The 19,948-nt window shown below is 51.6% G+C and overlaps 1 protein-coding gene and 1 long non-coding RNA gene across 2 annotated transcripts; one reads left to right on the forward strand and one right to left on the reverse strand.

Moving 5' to 3' along the window:
* Nucleotides 1-1,796: 1,796 nt before the first annotated feature.
* Nucleotides 1,797-13,991, forward strand: LOC112547496 (uncharacterized). The gene is made up of 3 exons (XR_012906626.1): nt 1,797-2,507; nt 8,861-10,483; nt 12,874-13,991. It is a non-coding gene; the product is annotated as an uncharacterized LOC112547496 (long non-coding RNA).
* Nucleotides 2,731-4,496, reverse strand: LOC142831036 (uncharacterized). Its single transcript, XM_075939882.1, has 2 exons — nt 4,288-4,496; nt 2,731-3,912 (listed from the first exon to the last, which is right to left on the reverse strand). The coding sequence occupies exons 1-2, from the start codon at nt 4,451-4,453 to the stop codon at nt 2,924-2,926; spliced, it is 1,155 nt and encodes a 384-aa protein (XP_075795997.1). The 5' UTR covers nt 4,454-4,496; the 3' UTR covers nt 2,731-2,923.
* Nucleotides 13,992-19,948: the final 5,957 nt, after the last annotated feature.

The raw sequence follows: 19,948 nt of genomic DNA on the forward strand, positions 1-19,948 counted from the left end.
CCGCAACTCAAGCTTATCCCTCCCATACCCCCGCAGCAGGGAGCATGCTGGCACTCTAGCTTTGTGTCCACCAACCCCTGATCCCGCCAGACCTGCTCAAAAGAGACAGAGAGCAGAGTCATGCTGCGTTTCTTGCCTCCCTCCTTCCCAGATCAGCTGGGGGTAATGGCAATGTAATCAAGGGCTTTCCCCATGATAGGGAGAGAGTGTCAAGAAAGCTCTGATCCTGGGACAGCAGCATAATTAAGAGCTTTTCCCGTGGGGGTGCAGGGAGTGTGAAGAGAGAGCAGAACAAGCGGCTCTACCCTGCATTTCTCACCTCCCTCCCACCCAGAACTCTGGGGGAACACCAGTGTAATGATGGGCCTTCCCTGCTACTCTCATTGGCTGGAGTTAGAGCCAATGGGGTCAGCGGGAGACCATATTGGGACCCATGAGGACTCAAAGCCAGGTAAGCAGTTCCCTCCATGCCTAGACCCTGCACCTGAATCCCCCTCACTTCTTCCCCTGCCAAGACCCCATATCCCCAGTTTGCTCCTGCAGCAGGGCTGGGCAAAAGATAATCTGTGAGCCTATTAGGCCCATGAGAGCCTCAGCTGGCTCCCTGCCTGCCCCACCTCCGCTCCCACTCAGCACTCAGGAAAGCTGGCTGCAGGGCCATGTGTGTGTTTGTGTTTCTGAATGCTGAGAGCCTTGAGGGAGGGGAAACAGACTTCTCATGCTGCCCTCCCCCACAGTAGCTCCCATTGGCTGGTTTCAGCCAATAGTAGTTGCCTGTTTGCCAGATAGGCAGCATGGAAAGTGCCCCTTCTTCCTCATTCACCCCCAACTTTACAGCATTCAGTTCAAAGCAGTAAATATGGCTCCTGCAGCTCCCCTGAGCAGGTACAGGGGCTGGAAGACAGGGACCCTGGCTAAGGAACCTGAGGGGCTGCTGGCTGGGAGCCGGGTAAGGTCTCCCAGCCAAAGTAATCCCTTCCCTCCCCCAAACCTCTTCCCCCCTACCTCACGTAATCCAAACCTGCAGCATCTCCACTCCAGCCCCCATAGACCTTCCCAGACACTGCATCTCCTTGTATGCCCCACCTCATGTCATAACTCCCTCCCAGGCCTTGCACTCCAATCCACTGTCCTTGGTTACAGCCCAAATCCTTGACCCCGCACCACTCCTGCCCCAGGTTACAACCTCCTCCCACACCCTGAACCCTGTCCTGCACTCCTGCCCCAGGTCCCAATCCCCTCCAAGTCCTGCACGTCCTCTTCCTACACCTCTCCCCAGGGCCAGAATCCTCTTCTGCACTCATACTCTTCCCAGACTCTGCATCCCAATCCCCTGTCCCAAGTCACAACCCAAACCCCTGCACTGCTACCCTGGGTCACACTCCCTTTCCAGTCCCTGGACCCCCTCTGATCCCACTCTGTTGCCCCAAGGCACGATCCCTCCCTTCACCCAAATTCCCTCCCCGATCCCACACCCCAATCTTTTAGGCAAGTTCCTTTCTGCACCCAACCTCCATTCCAGACCCCCACACCTCCTCCATTAATAATAGAAGAGTGTGGCTCTCAATCACTTACCAAATTCTTGGAGTGGGCCCCATCAGAAATTATTGCCCACTCCTGCTCTGCACCCCCCCCCCCCCCCGGCCAGACACACTACCTCCAGCCTTCTCCTGCATCCTCCCTTGCTTCTTCACCCTCCCCCCAGCCAGACACCCTACCCTAAACCCTCTCCTGCACCCTCCCTTGCTTCTGCACCCTCCCCCCTGGGTGGACACATACCCCCCCCCCACCCTGCTCTTGCATCTACCATTGCTCTTGCACCTTCCCTCTTGGCTGTACCCTCCCTTGCTCTTGCTCCTTCCCCCTGCCAAGACACCCTACTCCCATCCTGCTTCTGTACCCTACCTCTCAGACCTTGCATCCTGCACCCCATCTCCCACCCAGATCCTACACCCCCATTCCTATCCCACTTGCAGGCAGCCCTGTCCCACACACTGAACCCTTCATTTTTGTCTCCACACCAGAGCCTAAGGGGCTCCACAAAATCCATTAGCTCTGGAACCCCAGAAAAGTAAAACTGGCCTATGGGAAGCCCTGAACCTCAGTCCTCCCTGTCCCTTCTTCTTGTCCCTTGGGACAGGAGCACCAGAGGAGTGAGGTGTCTCAATTGCAGGACACATCAATGAGGCTTGGTTTTTTTTTGGAGGAGTTTTTTTTTTGCTTCTCACTTGTGTGGTCCCCAACTGAATTTTCAGTGGGTCAGTGGCCCCCGATCCAAAAAAAGGTTCCCCATCCCTGCCATAAATAAAGAAAACATTGAAACCTTTTGTATTGGACATAAATTAATATTTTACTTTATTTAAAATGAAGTTTGATAAACCAACATGAGAAAGTTAAACTGCTTAATCTGTTTAATAATTTAAATTAAAACATTCTCCCTGTCTGTAGCACTAGCAAAATGGTTTGGGCATAATTATGTAATTAATGGTGAGTTTCATTAGCAACTGGTGGTGTGACGGATTTACGGGTGCGAGCACCTCGCGCCCCCTCTTTTTGACTCAGCGTAGAGCCAGGGGGCGGGGCTCCGCGGACCCACCGCCTTCTTTATTCTCCTAGCCCCCAGCCCCTGGGCTTGCTGACTGGGCCGCCCAGGAAAGGGGTGCGATCACCTCTCGACCCGGGATGGCCGAGAGGGTTCGGCGAACCCCGAGTTCAGGCCCCCTCCTTCAGCCGGGGGGGGGGGGGGTTGTCCGTGGTGTCTTAGGGGGTGGGGGTTGGGGACCTGACCCGGGTCAGCTTCTGCCGCGGGTGCCGTCCGCCTTGCTTCCGGCTCTTGAGGGTCGTAGGAAGGGTGGGGGAGTGGGGGACCCGGGCCCGCCCTCACCACCGGGTCCCAGCCCGAGGCCCTAAGTGGAGTTGGCGTCTATGCGTCGCCCTCCACGGCGGATGGGGTGGCAGCCCCCGACTCCTCCGCCCACGGGCGCCAAAAGGGCCCTGCCTCGGGCTCCTTCCACTCCCTGCTTGTCCGCCCCGGCGATGGGGCTGATTGGGGTGCACTCACCGCGCCGAAGTCTCCGGGTGCGTCCCAGCGCGAGTCGCCAGCTGCCGATTCCTTCCTTCTTGGTCGCCCCGGGGGCCGAGCCCTTGGCGCCCCTGGAAGCCAGGGTCGCTGCCTCCTCGCTCCTGCCCCCCCTTCCGTCTGCCCGGCCGCCATCTTTATGGGCGCCGGGGAGTGACGTCCGGGCGTTCCGCCCTGCCCGTGCGCCGCCGCCGCCCCCGCCCTTTCCCCAGCGTGGGTTCGTGCCCCGTTTAATGCAGCCAGCCGCGGCGGGCGGGCTGGCTGCTTCCGCGCGGCCCGCCCCCTCCCCCGCTCTCGGCGGGGTGCCCTGGGTTGGGCTTGCCGCGGCCCCAACTCCGGGGCTGCGATGCCGGTCGGCGCGCCGTTTGCGGCGCGCGGTTTCTCCCGAGGGGGGGGGAGTCCCGCTCCCTCCTCTAGTGCGGACCCCGCCGGGTCCGTCACACACCTCCCCCCCTTGGAGAGGCGCGCCCCGGGTGGAGACTGTTCCCCGATTCGGGAGAAAAAGTCTGCGTTCTGGTGGGTCGCCCCCGGCCGATGCACCACCTCAAAACAGTACGGCTGCAAGGCCAGGTACCACCGCATTATACGGGCGTTCGTCTCCTTCATAGAGTTCAACCAAACCAAGGGTGCGTGATCAGTCACCAACTTAAATTTATTCCCCCACAAATAATACCGTAAAGTGTCAATCGCCCATTTCACCGCCAGTGCCTCTTTCTCTATCGTGGCGTATGCCCTCTCTCGTGGCAGCAGTTTTCGACTGAGGTAGAGGACTGGCTGGTCCGCTCCTTGTTCCTCTTGGGCTAGTACCGCCCCGAGTCCCACCTCCGAGGCATCTGTATAAAGGATAAATGGTTTGTCAAAGTTTGGCTGCCTCAGCACTGGGGCGGAGGCTAGTTTGTCTTTTAAGGCCCGGAAAGCGAGCTCTGCCTGTGGGTTCCACCTCACCCTGGTCGGTTCTGTATTCCTTATCAGCTCCGTTAATGGGGCTGCCAGCGAGGCGAATTGGGGCACAAATCGCCGATAGTAGCCGGCCAGTCCCAGGAACTGGCGGATCTGTTTTTTGGTTGTTGGGATGGGGTAGTCTTTCAGGGCTTGAACCTTGCTGTAAATTGGTTTCAACTTCCCCCGTCCTACTGCATACCCCAGGTAAGAAACCTCCCGTTGGGCGAAGTGGCATTTACGGGGGTTGGCCGTGAGGCCCGCCTTACCCAGGGCTGTCAGTACAGCATCGACGTGCTTTAAGTGTTCTCCCCACGTGGGACTATAGATGACAATGTCGTCGATGTATGCGGCAGCGTACTCCTGGTGGGGTGTTAGTACCCGGTCCATCACCCTTTGGAATGTCGCTGCCGCCCCGTGGAGACCGAAAGGCATGGTCCGAAACTGGAACAATCCGAATGGTGTCGAGAAGGCTGTCTTTTCCCGTGCCACGGGGCCCAGGGGGATCTGCCAGTAGCCCTTTGACAAATCTAGGGTTGTTATGTAGGCCGCCTGCCCGAGTCGCTCCAACAGTTCGTCCACCCTCGGCATCGGGTAAGCGTCGAACCGGGACACGGAGTTTACCTTTCTGAAGTCTATACAGAATCGGGTGGCGCCGTCGGGTTTGGGGACCAAGACGATTGGGCTGCGCCATTCGCTGGTCGATTCCTCGATCACCCCCCACTGTCGCATCTGCTGCAGCTCCTGTTTGACCGTATCCCACATTTTTCGTGGTAGAGGGCGTATGGGCTCCCGCACCGTCCGGCCTTCTTCGGTTATAATCCGGTGTAGCCCCAGCATCGTACAGCCCGGCCTGGTCGTCAGGGTCGCTTGGTGTCCCCGGAGCATTTCTTTCAGCTGTCCCTGTTGGGGAGGTGTCAGCTCCGGATCCCACGAGAGTTCGGTCTTTCCGCCTTCCTGCCCCCCCCCCCAGGGCCCCAGGTCCTCTCCTTCGGAGGGTGGTGCGATTAGCAGGGCCTCCCGGGGTATCCATTTCTTTAGCAGGTTGACGTGGAAGAGCTGCGTTCCTTGCCGGCGTCCGGTTAGCCGCACTTCATAATCCACCTCCCCCACTCTCTTAACCACTTCGAAGGGTCCCTGCCACTGCGCTAGTAGTTTGGATTCTGTCGTGGGGAGGAGCAGCATGACTCGGTCCCCCGGGTGGAAAACCCGCTGGCGGGCGTGGGCATCGTAATATTTTACTTGGCGCCTCTGGCTGTTCTCGAGGTTTAACCGGGCGTATTCGCCCAGCCGGCTTAACTTCTCCCTCAGTTGGGTGATGTAATGGACCGTCCCCCGCCCTGACCCCGTCGGTTGCTCCCAGCCCTCCCTCAAGAGATCGAGGATCCCACGGGGCCGCCGGCCGTATAGCAACTCGAACGGAGAGAAGCCGGTCGACGCCTGGGGGACCTCCCGCACCGCAAATAGGAGGCTCGGGAGCATCAGGTCCCAGCCCCGAGGGTCTTCTTGCGCGAACCGCCGCAGCATACCTTTGAGCGTCTGGTTAAAACGCTCTACTAAACCGTCCGTCTGCGGGTGGTAGACTGATGTTTGCAGTCGTTTGATCTTCAGGAGTGCGCACAGCTCTTTCATCAGCCGGGAGGTGACGTTAGGTCCTTGATCCGTGAGGATCGCCTGTGGCAGCCCCACTCGGGAAAAAATCCGCAAGAGTTCCCGGGCCAGGGTCGGGGCCTTTGTGTTTCTCAGTGGGACTGCCTCCGGGTATCGGGTGGCGTAGTCTATTACTACCATAATAAAACGGTGTCCCCTCCCTGATGGCTCCAAGGGTCCCACCAAGTCCATGGCCACCCGCTCGAACGGAGTCCCTACTACGGGGAGGGGCACCAGGGGGGCCTTCGGCACCCGCGCGGGGGCCGTCCTCTGGCACTCGGGGCACGATGCGCAAAAATCCTGCACCGCCCGAAAGACCCCCGGCCAGTAGAATCGCTGTAAGACCCGTTCTAACGTTTTCTCGCGTCCGAGGTGGCCCGCCCAGGGGTTCGCATGCCCCAGTTCCAGTACTTCCCGGCGGAATCGGGTGGGAACTACCAGCTGTTTTTGCATTTCCCCCCTTTTTCCCTCTGAAACCCGGTATAAGCGGTCCTCCCATACCTGGAATCGGGGTCCTTGCAGCGGCCCCTCCGGGCCTTGCTCCGGATCCTCCGGCACCCCGGCTTGGTCCCAGGCATTCTGTAGGGTGGGGTCCATCCTCTGTTCCGTCATGAAGTCTGGGGCTGCCTCTATCTCCAAGCAGGCGGCCTTGCCGCGGAGTTCCTCGTCGCGGCACAACCCCCGGGGTTCCGTGGCTCCCCCTCGTCCCGTGGGGGCAACCGGGCCCTGAAGCAAGGCTCCAAACCCGGGCCAGTCTCGTCCTATGAGGAGGGGGTAGGGCAAGGTCTGGGCCTTCCCCACCCGCCACAGCCGTTCCTGTCCGCCCCCGCTCAGGTGGACCTGGACGGTGGGGTAGGCGCGGGTGTCCCCGTGGACACATCTCATCCAGACGGGCTCCCCTTCCGGCCGTCGGGGGGGGATGAGGTCAGCCCGGACGAGCGTTACCGATGACCCAGAGTCCACCAGGGCTCTGACCGGCTGCCCTTCCACCATCATGTCTCGCACGACTCGGTTTCCCTCGTCGGCCCGGTCCCCTGCCGGGCTGGCTCCCTCCCCTTGGTTCAGCGTACAGTCCTTTAAGGTGCATTCTCGCTTAAAGTGGCCCATCTGTCCGCACTGAAAGCAGGGGCCGCGGGGACCAGCCCGGGCCTCTCTCGGCACCTTCTCCGGCGGTTCCTCCCCGCTAGTTCTCTCTGGGGGCGGGTGCGACCACACCGGGGCTAGGCGGGGGATATTGTCCCGTGCACGGCGTGGCTCCGGGGCCAGTTCCTTCCCTATGGGCTTCCCCCCGATCCGGGGCCCCCCTACCTTCGTGCCGGGTAACGCCTCTCGTCTGACGCCTCCCTCCTCTTGCTCTGCGAGGAGGTGTGCCTCCATGAGGTTCACTGCCTCCTGTAGAGTCGTGGGTCGGTTCCGCCAGACCCATCGCTGCCCTTCTCGGGGTAAGATGTGTATGAATTGTTCCATTACAATCATCTCGGTGACTTGTAGGCCCGTCTTCTGCTCGGGCTCCAGCCACCGATTGGCCCATTCCCGCAGGCGCTGGGCCACTGCCCGCGGTCTGTCTCCCGCCTTGAACCCTTCCTGCCGGAACCGCTGCCGGCAGGTCTCCGGTGAGTGTCCCAGCTGGTCCAATATTGCCTCTCGGACCTTATAATAGTTCAAGGCATCGGTGACCGCTAGGCTGCGGTAGGCCAGTTGGGCGGGCCCGCTCAAGTAGGGGGCCAGCAGGGTGGCCCATTGTTCCGGCGGCCAGCGGGCCGCTGTTGCCACTCGTTCAAAAGTTGTGAGGAAGGCTTCGGGGTCATCCTGCGGGCCCAACTTGCTGAGCCGCAGGGGTAGGTTGGGTCCTTCTCCCGCCCCATTGGGTCCTCCCCCCGTTGCCCCCCATCTTCTTTCTACGGTTTGTCGCCACTGGTTTTGCTGAGCGGCGAGTTCCTGAACTAGTTGCCGCTGGTGCTCTTGGAACTGGCTTGTCAGCTGTTGGATCAACTGAGTCTGTTGTTCCTGCTGAGCCTGGTTCTGCAATCGTTGGTTCCCTTCGAACCACTCCAGGAATTGGCGGGGTTCCATCGCTTCTTCCGGTTCCCCCGCGTCTTCTGAATCGGGGATAGCTCGATGCTCTCGACCTCGTTCGTCTGTGGGGGATATTAGTTAACCAGTGCCCACGTTCTCCACCAGTGTGACGGATTTACGGGTGCGAGCACCTCGCGCCCCCTCTTTTTGACTCAGCGTAGAGCCAGGGGGCGGGGCTCCGCGGACCCACCGCCTTCTTTATTCTCCTAGCCCCCAGCCCCTGGGCTTGCTGACCGGGCCGCCCAGGAAAGGGGTGCGATCACCTCTCGACCCGGGATGGCCGAGAGGGTTCGGCGAACCCCGAGTTCAGGCCCCCTCCTTCAGCCGGGGGGGGGGGGGGTTGTCCGTGGTGTCTTAGGGGGTGGGGGTTGGGGACCTGACCCGGGTCAGCTTCTGCCGCGGGTGCCGTCCGCCTTGCTTCCGGCTCTTGAGGGTCGTAGGAAGGGTGGGGGAGTGGGGGACCCGGGCCCGCCCTCACCACCGGGTCCCAGCCCGAGGCCCTAAGTGGAGTTGGCGTCTATGCGTCGCCCTCCACGGCGGATGGGGTGGCAGCCCCCGACTCCTCCGCCCACGGGCGCCAAAAGGGCCCTGCCTCGGGCTCCTTCCACTCCCTGCTTGTCCGCCCCGGCGATGGGGCTGATTGGGGTGCACTCACCGCGCCGAAGTCTCCGGGTGCGTCCCAGCGCGAGTCGCCAGCTGCCGATTCCTTCCTTCTTGGTCGCCCCGGGGGCCGAGCCCTTGGCGCCCCTGGAAGCCAGGGTCGCTGCCTCCTCGCTCCTGCCCCCCCTTCCGTCTGCCCGGCCGCCATCTTTATGGGCGCCGGGGAGTGACGTCCGGGCGTTCCGCCCTGCCCGTGCGCCGCCGCCGCCCCCGCCCTTTCCCCAGCGTGGGTTCGTGCCCCGTTTAATGCAGCCAGCCGCGGCGGGCGGGCTGGCTGCTTCCGCGCGGCCCGCCCCCTCCCCCGCTCTCGGCGGGGTGCCCTGGGTTGGGCTTGCCGCGGCCCCAACTCCGGGGCTGCGATGCCGGTCGGCGCGCCGTTTGCGGCGCGCGGTTTCTCCCGAGGGGGGGGGAGTCCCGCTCCCTCCTCTAGTGCGGACCCCGCCGGGTCCGTCACAGGTGGTCTATGGAACGGTTTGTACTGAGCCAAGTGGTCCATGTGCCAAAAAGTTTGAGAATCACTGCTCTAGAGCCATAGGTTGCAGACCCCTGCACTACAGCAAGGTATGAATTATTCAGTGGGAGTTGCTAACAGGCTTTAATAACTGTACATAGCTTTAAGAATAGGAATCCCTTCTCACCATACATGCTGTTGTCCGTATGATTCTGATTCATTTATTGCTGAAGTTGGAAATTGTGTAGGCAATGTGGCAGAGAACTGCAAGAAGAGAAAGGCTGGTTGCACGGTTAAAGCAATTGAATGTTGTTCTGGAGGACTAGATTATATCCCTGCCCCTGCCACAGAATTCCTGTGAGGCTGGGCAAGTCACATGAACCATTTTCACAGGCAGCCTCCACCTGTTCCGCATTTTCTAGGCACCCAGCTTGAGACACATGGGATCTGATTTGCAGAAGTGCTGAACACTCACTACTGCAACTGAGATAATGGAAACTGTGCTCTGAACATATACAATGGCTGTTCTGTGAAAAATTTGGCTTCTCATATTTAACAGGCGGAGTATGTTGGTGCTTGAGAAGTTTGGCTGTAATCTCTGGGCCTCAATTCTCATTGTGTAAAATGGGGACAATACCACCTCACCATAACACTTTGCAAACATTAATGAATGTATACCGCTATACTGATAGGACCATAACAAAAGCCAATAAGGAAATTAATAATTTGGTACTCAATGTGGGGTTTTAACAGTGTGAATTAGACAATACATAGGACCACACAAGGAATGATGAGGATAAAGGAAGTAGTGAATTGAGTGAGCACCAACCATCCTGTGTACTGAAAGAAGCAAGAATCTGGTAAAAAATTTTATGGGATCATGCAGTTAAAAAGCTATCCTAATGTGCCAGCATCGGGCGGTGTAAATTACTGTAGCACAAGCAACCATAATTCTGGCATTTCTTAATTTGTGAGTGCTTAATTTTGCTATCTGTAACATAGAGATTTTTATATAATATGTCAACAGATGTAGAGAAATTGTGTATAGATACTTTTCTAATTTGTGCAATAATCTTACTCTATATTTTAGAAATGTGTGTCTGTCCATTTCTGAGTCCATTTGTTCAAGAATTTCTCCTAAATAGTAAGAACTAGGGCCACCAATTTTGGTATACAGCTTCCTCTTATCATAATTTAAGCAAGTTCAGTGTTTGGTTATGACAAGACAATGGGATGTGTCAGAAATTCGATTGTTTCTCATAAAATGGAAAGGGAGGAGTCTGGCAGAGGGAGTGATACTGTAGAATGACCACAGGGAACAGCAAGTGGCCAGAGATGGGGACTGGGACAGCTATAACTCCATGGTGAAGCAAGGGGGAAGGGTGGAGAAAGGGACAGCTATTCACTATTTCTCTGTGCATCTCATCTATCTGTCTGTCCCCCAGCTGTGCCCACTGCAGTGGCCATGAAAATCCACTTCTCACCTTGCCCCAAGCTACTGTGGTGAGAGAGGTAGTGGGTTGTCTTCTCTCTGCGGGGAAGCCTGTATACTGAACCCTATTCCAGTAGAATGATTTAAATGAAGAAAAACAAAAACTTATTTGACTTAAGGACCCAAGGAGTGTGAGGTAAATCTTGTAGTCTGCTATTTATTTGAGACAGTTTGTGAGTCTGTCTGTGTGTCTATCCATCTGTCCATCTGTGAGTCTGTTGAAGAATTCCTGCTAAAAAGTAAGAGCTAGGATCACCAAATTTTGTATGCAGCTTCCTTGTATTCTAATTGAATGCACGGTAAGGGTTTTGGTGTGCCAGGAGAATGGGGTGTGTGTGGAATGCAATTGTTTCTCATAGAATGGAAAGGGAGGGCGGTAATGGCAGGGACAGTTATACTTCCAAATGACCACAGGAGGGTAGCAAGTGCCCCAGCCCCAGGGAGCAGCTGCCATTTGGGCAGAACAGCTTTTGCCACTCGGGTCTGCCCCCAGGAAGCAGCCACTGCCCAGCCAGTATGGCTCCCACTGCCATGGAGCAGCCAGTGGCATGGCTGTTTGGCCCCTGCTATCCTGGGCTGGCTCTGGGTAGCAATTGGAAGCCAGGCAGCATGGCCCCCATCACCCCAAGCCAGCTCTGGGGAGAAGTGAGAGCCCCCTCTGCCCTGGGCCATTCCCAGGTACCAGCTATTGGCTACTCCCACCCCTTCCCTTGAGTGTTACACCTCCTCCTTTGAGTCCCCTCACACCTCTCAAACCTCTGCCCTGACTTCTGCACCTGCAACCCCTGTTCTGAGCCCCTCCTCATCCCCAACCCTGACTCTTGTACCCCGCACCTCAACCCCCTGTCCTGAGCCCCCCACATTCTCAAGCCCCTGCACTGACTCACCCCACATCCCCAGTTCCCTGCCCCAAAGGACCCAAGCAACAGTTGGTAAATCTTCTAGTATATTTATCACCTGGGAACATCAGTCAAATTTTGTTCTTCTACATTGGTGAGAATCTAGAGTAATTTCTTTGCCACTAGTCTCAGAGGGGTATCTGTGTTAGTCTGTAACTTTAAAAATGACGAGTAATCCTGTGGCACCTTAGGCTATGTCTACACAACAGCGTTATTTCGGAAAAACATAGTTTGCATCTACACCCAAGCACTTATTTCTACATAATGTCAAAATAATGTTGAGCTGGAGGACTGCTTACTCCAGTTCCTGTAACCCTCATTGTACGAGTAGACAGCACCAAAAATCAAAATAAGCTATTCGACTTAAACTGTGCAATTAATATAGCTTGAGTTTATTTCGAGTATAGCCCTGCTGTGTAGACGTGCCCTAATTAGAGACTAACAAAAATATATAGAATGATGAGCTTTACTGGGTAAAATCCATTTAATCAGATGAGTTGGAGTGGAAATATCCAACTTCAACTCATCTGATGACCCACAAAAGCTCATGATTATGTATATTTTTGTTAGTCTCTAAGGGTGCATCTAGACTGGCAAGATTTTGCGCAAAAGCATTTGCTTTTGCACAAAATCTTGCCGCCTGTCTGCACTGGCCGCGAGTATTTGTGCAAGAACACTGACTTTGTACTGTACAAATTCAGTGGTTCTTGCACAAATACTCTGTCGCTCCCGCTCAGGGATGAGCCCTCTTGCGCAAGTATTCTTGTGCAAGAGGGCCAGTGTAGACAGCCAAGTTAATTTCTTGCACAAGAAAGCCCGATGGCTAAAATGGCCATCGGAGCTTTCTTGTGCAAGAGAATGTCGACACTGGCACTGATGCTTTTGCGCAAAAGCAAATCTTTTGCGCAATGGCACATGCCAGTATAGACGCTCTCTTGTGCAAATACTTTTAACGGAAAAACTTTTCTGTTAAAAGTATTTGCGCAAAATCATGACAGTCTAGACACAGCCTAAGGTTACGTCTACACTAGGCCCTTAGATTGATCTACGGAGGCTAATGAAGGCGACCGAAATTGCAAATCAAGCCCGGGATTTAAATATCCTGCGCTTGATTTGCATGTTCCTGGCCAATCACCATTTTAGAAATTGACTAGCCCGAAGTAACTGCCCGTGTCTACACACGGCAGTGAAACGGGATTCCAATTTAAACCCCTAACTCGAATTAGTTGGTATTCCTCCTGCAATGAGGTTTACCAGCTAATTCGATTTAGGGGCTTTAAATCGGAATCCTGTTTCACTGCCGCATGTAGATGCGGGCAGTTACTTTGGGCTAGACAATTTCTAAAATGGCGACCAGCCGGGAACATGCAAATCAAGCGTGGGATATTTAAATCCCGGGCTTGATTTGCAATTTGGGTCGCCTTCATTAGCCTCCCTAGATCGACCTAGGGGGCTAGTGTAGACGTACCCTAAGGTGCCACAGGACTACTCATTTGCCATTAGTGGAATTTATCTGGATTAGATCAGTTTACTAGAGTAAAATTTGATCTATTACTTTTTATAATCTGTGTAAAATTATCATTATAATGTGTCAACTATGTATAGCTGTCTTCTATTTAATTTGTAGAATGAGAAGCTTTTGGTATCCCAAGAGGAGGCTTTATCACTGGATTCATCATTGCATATGTATCACTGAAAAGAATTATTGAATTCTTCGACATTTCTGCCGCTGTATTTCACAATGTACAAAAATAATAATTTAAACTGCATCAGAGACTGTAGAATACATGAGCTTCTTCATAAAAAGCACAAATTGCAGATGAATATATTTATTTGAAATTATCTGAGTTTATTTTTGCCACATTGGAGCTAATTAACTAAATTGAAATTAGGATGTAATTTGTAACAGCATTTTGGTTTTTTGGCTGAAATAGAGTAAAAGAATGAGCAACGGGGCTGTAAAGGATTATAGGATGTGAGATCATGTAGAAAAAGAATGGATACAATTTGGGATTTAAAGAAAAAAATTCAAGAACTAATTATTTATATTACAGTAGTGTCTTGAAAGGTGACAGCCAAGACTGGAGACTCATTGTGTTAAGATAGTAGTTCTCAAATTTTTCTATACAATAGTGCCCTGCTTAGTACAATGACTTCCAACTTGCCCATATTTCAATCCAATTAACATGGGAAGAGAGGAGTGGCAAACTGCCCCTGCCCCTCCCCCTCCGCTCCTGTTTGTCTATTTTATAGGCCATATCCCCACCTTGAATTCCTTTGTTAAACACTGTACAAATTTAAAGTAAAAGACTGGGGACTGAAGCACTCAGTGATTTCCCCTGTTACAAAGCAAGTCTGTGCCAGACTTAAGAAATGAATCTCTTGAGTCTTTGTCCAGTGGCTTGAACACAAAACCATCCTTCCCTCTCTATTCTAGATCCCCCCTTATAGAATCTGTGCTGGATCTCATATTGTTTGTGCACCCAACAACTCAAGTAGATTGACTTCGTTAGAGCCTTTGGAGCTTGCTTCCTATGGAGAACCACGGAAGCCCAAGCATGGTAACTATCAGGTCTTGGTGCAAGATAGATTTAGACCAGTGGTCCCCAACCTTTTCAGGTTAGCAGGCGCCAGGGGGCGTGGCCGTTCGCCCGCCGGGCGCCAGGGGGCGGGGACACTTGCCCGCCCGGGGGCGGGGCCCCCCCAGCCGCATGCCCGGGGGCGGGGCCCCCTCCATAGCCGCGCGCCCGGGGAAGGCGCCCCCTGGCAAGCGCCGCGTGCCCGTCCCCCCCCCCGTAAGCGCCGCGTGCCCGTCCCCCCCCCCCGTAAGCGCCGCGTGCCCGGCGTCCCCCCCGTAAGCGCCGCGTGCTCGGCGCCCCCCCCCTCGTAAGCGCCGCGGGGCCGGGGCCGGGGCACGCGCGGCGCCAGAGCCGGCAAGGGTATGCGCGGCGCCCCCGGGGCCGGGACCGGCCATGCGCCCGGGGCTGGCACTTGCCAGCCCAGATTGCTCCGCGGGCGCATGTGAAGAGCCCGGCGGGCGCCATGGCGCCCACGGGCACCGGGTTGGGGACCACGGATTTAGACTGTATATCTTCCTCTGGTTGTGCAGGACTTTTAGCTGCAGTCCCAGCCACTGCCAAATATAAATAACTAGGGATACGTCTACACAGCAGAGCAAAAGTCGAATTAAGCTATGCAACTTCAGCTATGTCAATTGTGTAGCTTAAGTCAAAATATTTTAATTCAGCTTTTGTCTCTGACTACACAGCAGGAAGTCGAAGGAAGAACACTCTTCCTTCGACTTCCTTTACTCCTCATAAAATGAGGGTTAGAGGAGTTGGAATAAGAAGTCCTTCAGCTCGACATTATTTTGAAATAATATTTTGATGAGTAGATGTGCATTTTGTTATTTCAAAATAACATCAGTTATTCCAAAATAATACTGCCAGGTAGACGTTCCCTAGAGGATTTACCCGGAGTTGCTCTGGTCCTTAACTCAAATAGGTTTTGTTTTTCTTCATGTAAATCATTGCTCGGGTGGGGCTAGGGATGAGGGGTTCAGTGTGCAGGCTGCCCCAGGGAAAGAGGACAACCCCAGCTCTCTCTCACCTCAGTAGCTTGGGGCTAGATGAAAAGTGCCTGTTTATGGCCACTGCACCTGCAGTGGGTACAGCCCGGGGAGGGTGCATGACAGACAGACACACAGATAAACTCTCTGAAAAATATAGTAGATAGCTGTGCCTTTCTTTTCCCTACCTTCTGCTGGCCCAGTCGGTTATAGGTGTCCTGGTCACCATCTCTGGTCCCTTGCTGCCCCCCTGGGCTCATTCTGCAGTATACATTTTGCTCCTGCCAGACCCCTTCCTTTCCATTTTATGAGAAACAGTCAAATTCCAGGCACATTCCATTGTCCTGGCACAATCAAACCCTGACCTTGCTTTAAGTTAGGATAAAAGAAGCTGCATCCCAAATAGGGTGGTCCTAGCTCTTATCATTTATGAAGAATTCTTGAATAAACCGACTCACAGACAGATGGACAGACAGACAGATGCACATTTCTAAAATATATATTAGATTTGTTTTATCTGGTTTTGGTTTGGTTCTTGTTTTGTGTTTGAATCCCTGTAATTAGTGTACAATTGTCATCATGATCGAGGCTTCTCAGCAGAGTATAATACTAAAGTGCCATTGAGTGCAGAAGATGGCTCAGATATATCCATTGGCAAACTAGTAGCATAAAGGATTGCCAAAAAGAGAAGAGAAACACTGAGACTCAGCTCTCCCCATTGAATAAACTGAGTTAGCAGCAGACGATCCCTGTGAACAGGAACATATAGGCTACGTCTACACTGGCCCCTTTTCCGGAAGGGGCATGTAAATTTCACTAGTCGTCGTAGGGAAATCCGCGGGGGATTTAAATATCCCCCGCGGCATTTAAATAAAAATGTCCGCCGCTTTTTTCCGGCTTTTAAAAAAGCCGGAAAAGAGGGTCTAGACTGGCCCCGATCCTCCGGAAAAAGCGCCCTTTTCCGGAGGCTCTTATTCCTACTTCGAAGTAGGAATAAGAGCCTCCGGAAAAGGGCGCTTTTTCCGGAGGATCGGGGCCAGTCTAGACGCTCTTTTCCGGCTTTTTTAAAAGCCGAAAAAGCGGCGGACATTTTTATTTAAATGCCGCGGGGGATATTTAAATCCCCCGCGGATTTCCCTACGACGACTAGTGAAATTTACATGCCCCTTCCGGAAAAGGGGCCAGTGTAGACGTAGCCATATTGAGCTATTATTTTGATCCCCTCCCCCACTAGATGGCACTGAACTCTCTATTTAAAAATAGAGAAAAAAATAAGAGGAAAAATATGGTGGAGGTCATTTTGATTTTAAAATATGAAAAGCAAATTGCAATTGGTTCTTCAAGTAACTTTGCTCTTCCCCCCACCTAGACCCCCCAAATGCCTGAATGCATGTCAGTAGGGCCGCTACGTTACTCATGTTGTCTTGAAAGACATTAGGCTTCTGTGGCTAAAGGATGTGAAGGAGAACTGAAATAGTCCTGCAAGGAGAGGGAGAATGGACTGTCATTATCTGTAAGTTAACATCTGTGGTGAGGTCTAACCAGTAATACAGGCAGCTTGTCACAACGAATTTGTTCTGAATGGAATCTTTGAGCTGTTCCTTCAGACCTAGTTTTTCGTGCACCAGTGCCTTATCTTTGTCTTCCATAGAAATCATGATCTACAAATAATAAATCCCTCAACTTTCATTTTAATGATTTCCTCCATTTACATTTTTATATCCAAACTGATTTGAAATCATTGTGTTAATCCCCTTCCTCGAGACACTATTAGTTCACTGGAGAGAATATTGGTCAGTAGCACAGAAAAATGTGTGTACACTTTCCCTGCTTTAAGATCATGCTCCCAGCACACACAGAGGCTCTACAAGGATTGTTTTTCTGCTCGTGAGGTGGGGGAGAGGAAGGGACAGAATTTAATAATGATCTGTTTATGCTGAGATGAGGTTGCCCATAGCAATCTTGAGAGGAGTCAAAGAAAATGTTTTTAAAGTCTACATTGAGCTATACTTTATCCCTTTAGACTAGAAGGAGACAGGGAGGAAAAATCATAATTCTAACAGTTAAATTGAAGTTAATCTGAAATCCTACACTTTCTTCAACATTTATATATTGAAAGTGACTTGAGGGAAGCATAGATTGCTGTCTAACAGTGCTCCAAATACAAGCAAAGTAATTGCACATAGAGTGCCACAAGCTTGCTTTTAAAAGGAAAAAAGAAATAAACTCTGATCTGTGGATCATGCCAATTTTTGGCTTCACTCTCCTCCCTAACTATAGGATCAAAATAGAGAATAAGTCTAGCCTTTCCAATTGCATAAATATAAATAAAAATAAAATGTAACTCCTGATGCATCCAAAAGCAAGAGTGTCACAAAACCCACGGTCTGGCGCTGGTCCTACTGTGCCTTGCAAATTTTGGCCCCAAATATTACTTGGTCCGTGCCACTTTCCCAGTGGCTCGTATGGGAAACCAGACACATTCTCTACTGCAAGGATCCTACATCTAACAACAGCAGTCTACTCTCACACCCTGTTGCTGTTTTCCTGGACTCCTTCCTACATCTACTAACTTCTCCTGCCCCAGCTTATCTGCCCAAATTCCTTCTTCTCACTGCAGCCTACTTAACTTCATAGCTCCCAATACAACTTCTTTCTAAGAAAAGGCTACAGGTTACTTTCACTGCAGTCCCTTTCTGGCCAACTTCCTGGCTTTATAGCAGCCCCACCTATTCTTTCTCAGCTGAGATCCATCATCCATTAGTTTTTTAAACCCTTACTTTCTCCCCTTCTTCTCTCCCCATACAGTCTGTCAGGTTAATTAAATTAATTTAACCTGCTCTACCTTGTGTGAGGTAAACACCTCATCCTGTCTTGTTTCAAAGTGGTGCAACAACACCATAAAACATGCATTTAGCACCTGGCTATGTTGGGCTTTTTTTAGCCCAGCCCCTGCATTTCTGGCAGCATCAGGGCTATAACTGCATTAACTATACTGTAAAAATCCAGATGCCCATGCATTGCTATTCAATAATACTGTAAATGACACTTGTCCAACACACTGCATCTGTTGCCAGATCCTACTTTTTTGGCCGCTTGCCAATACATTGTACCATCAGAATAGATAATGCATGTTTTTACCACTGAATTCCAGGTTATTTACACATCCCCATGCAAAAGAAACGTAACCCCCCAAAAAAACCTGACACATGGATCATTCAGGATCCAGCAAATATTTGGCTACAACCCTCTAAACTCTACTGCTTGAATAGAGATCAAAAGTGTAGCTGCTCATAAGCCACTATGAAAATTGGATCCCTGTGTGACATTACCCTGGATGCAATCTGAACTGAGGGACAGCTGTATCCTCCTCAGTTTTCCAACCTGGAGTGCCAGCCTTCAGCATGTAAGTTACTTCCAGTTATATTGTATGAGTGCTACAGATGGCCAGCCTTATACTGCATATCAACAAATTCCCAGTCCCTGACTGTTCCTCATATATGTCTTGCACTGCCCAGCTCTCTATCATTTTATTAATAGAAAATAATATGCACAAACCCTGTTATCCTAAGTGGAGGTTCTCAAACACTTAAATCCAAACACAATGGTTTAGATAAAACAATAACACAAGTTTATTATCTACAAAAAGATAGCTTTTAAGTGATTATAAGTAATGAAGTACAGAATTTGTTACATAATAATAAGAACACCCATACTGGACCAGACCAAATGTCCATTTAGCTGAGTATTCTGTCTTCCGACAGAATCCATGCCAGGTGTCCCAGAGGGAATGAACAAAATGGCTGTGTCTAGACTGGCAAGTTTTTCTGCAAAATCATCTGCTTTTGCGGAAAAACTTGCCAGCTGTCTACACTGGCAGCTTGAATTTCCAGAAAAGCACTGACGATCTCATGTAAAATCATCAGTGCTTTTCCGGAAATACTATGCTGCTCCCGTTCAGGCAAAAGTCTTTTTCCGAAAGACTTTTGCGCAAAAGGGCCAGTGTAGACAGCACAGTACTGTTTTCCGCAAAAAAGCCCCGATCGCGAAAATGGTGATCGGGGCTTTTTTTGCGGAAAAGCGCGTCTAGATTGGCCACGGACGCTTTTCCGCAAAAAGTGCTTTTGCGGAAAAGCATCCTGCCAATCTAGACGTGCTTTCCCGAAAATGCTTTTAATGGAAAAGTTTTCTGTTAAAAGCATTTTCGGAAAATCATGCCAGTGTAGACGTAGCCAACAGGTAACCATCAAGTGATCCATCCTCTATCACCCATTTCTAGCTTCTGACAAACAGAGAGTAGGGACATCATCCTGCCCATTCTAGTTAATAGCCATTGATGGATTATAATTCATGAATTTATCTAGTTCTTTTTTGAACCCTGTTATAGTCTTGGCCCGCACAACATCCTCTATCAATGAGTTTCACAGGTTGACTGCATTGTGCGAAGAAGTACTTCCTTTTGTTTGTTTTACACCTGCTACCTATTCATTCCATGTGGTGACCCCTAGGTCTTGCATAATGAGAAGGAGTAAATAGTATTTCCTTATTTACTTTCCCCACACCAGTCATCATTTTAGGGACCTTAATCATATCTCCCCTTATTCATCTATTTTCCAAAGTTATATTAATCTTCCCTGATATGGCAGTCATTCCATACCCCTAATAATTATTGATGTCCTTTTCTGAACCTTTTCCAATTCCAATACATCTTTATTGAAATTAGGTGACAACATCCATAAGGAAGAAGTTGGTTGGGCCCACGAAAGCTCATAATACCATCTACATTCTTTGTTAGTCTCTAAGGTGCTGCAAGACTATTGATTGTTTTTTAATTTTTTCCAGCATATGTACATGATATTCAAGATGTGGGCATGCTATGGATTTATGTAGAGGCAATAAGATATTCTCTGTCTTATTCTCTATCCCTTTCTTACAGGGGCATATCTACACAAGGAAATTATTTCAAAATAACATATTGTTGTGCTTAAAAGAAGCACCCAGGATTTTTTTCAGAGGGATAAGGCAACACATCACATTTATTGAACATACACAGATCAATCAATCAATACTTTATCATATGCATATGATACATTACACTCATGCACTCATACACATGCACACAAGCACACTCTGT

This window comes from Pelodiscus sinensis, chromosome 1 (assembly GCF_049634645.1).
Source record: "Pelodiscus sinensis isolate JC-2024 chromosome 1, ASM4963464v1, whole genome shotgun sequence".
NCBI lineage: Eukaryota > Metazoa > Chordata > Testudines > Trionychidae > Pelodiscus > Pelodiscus sinensis.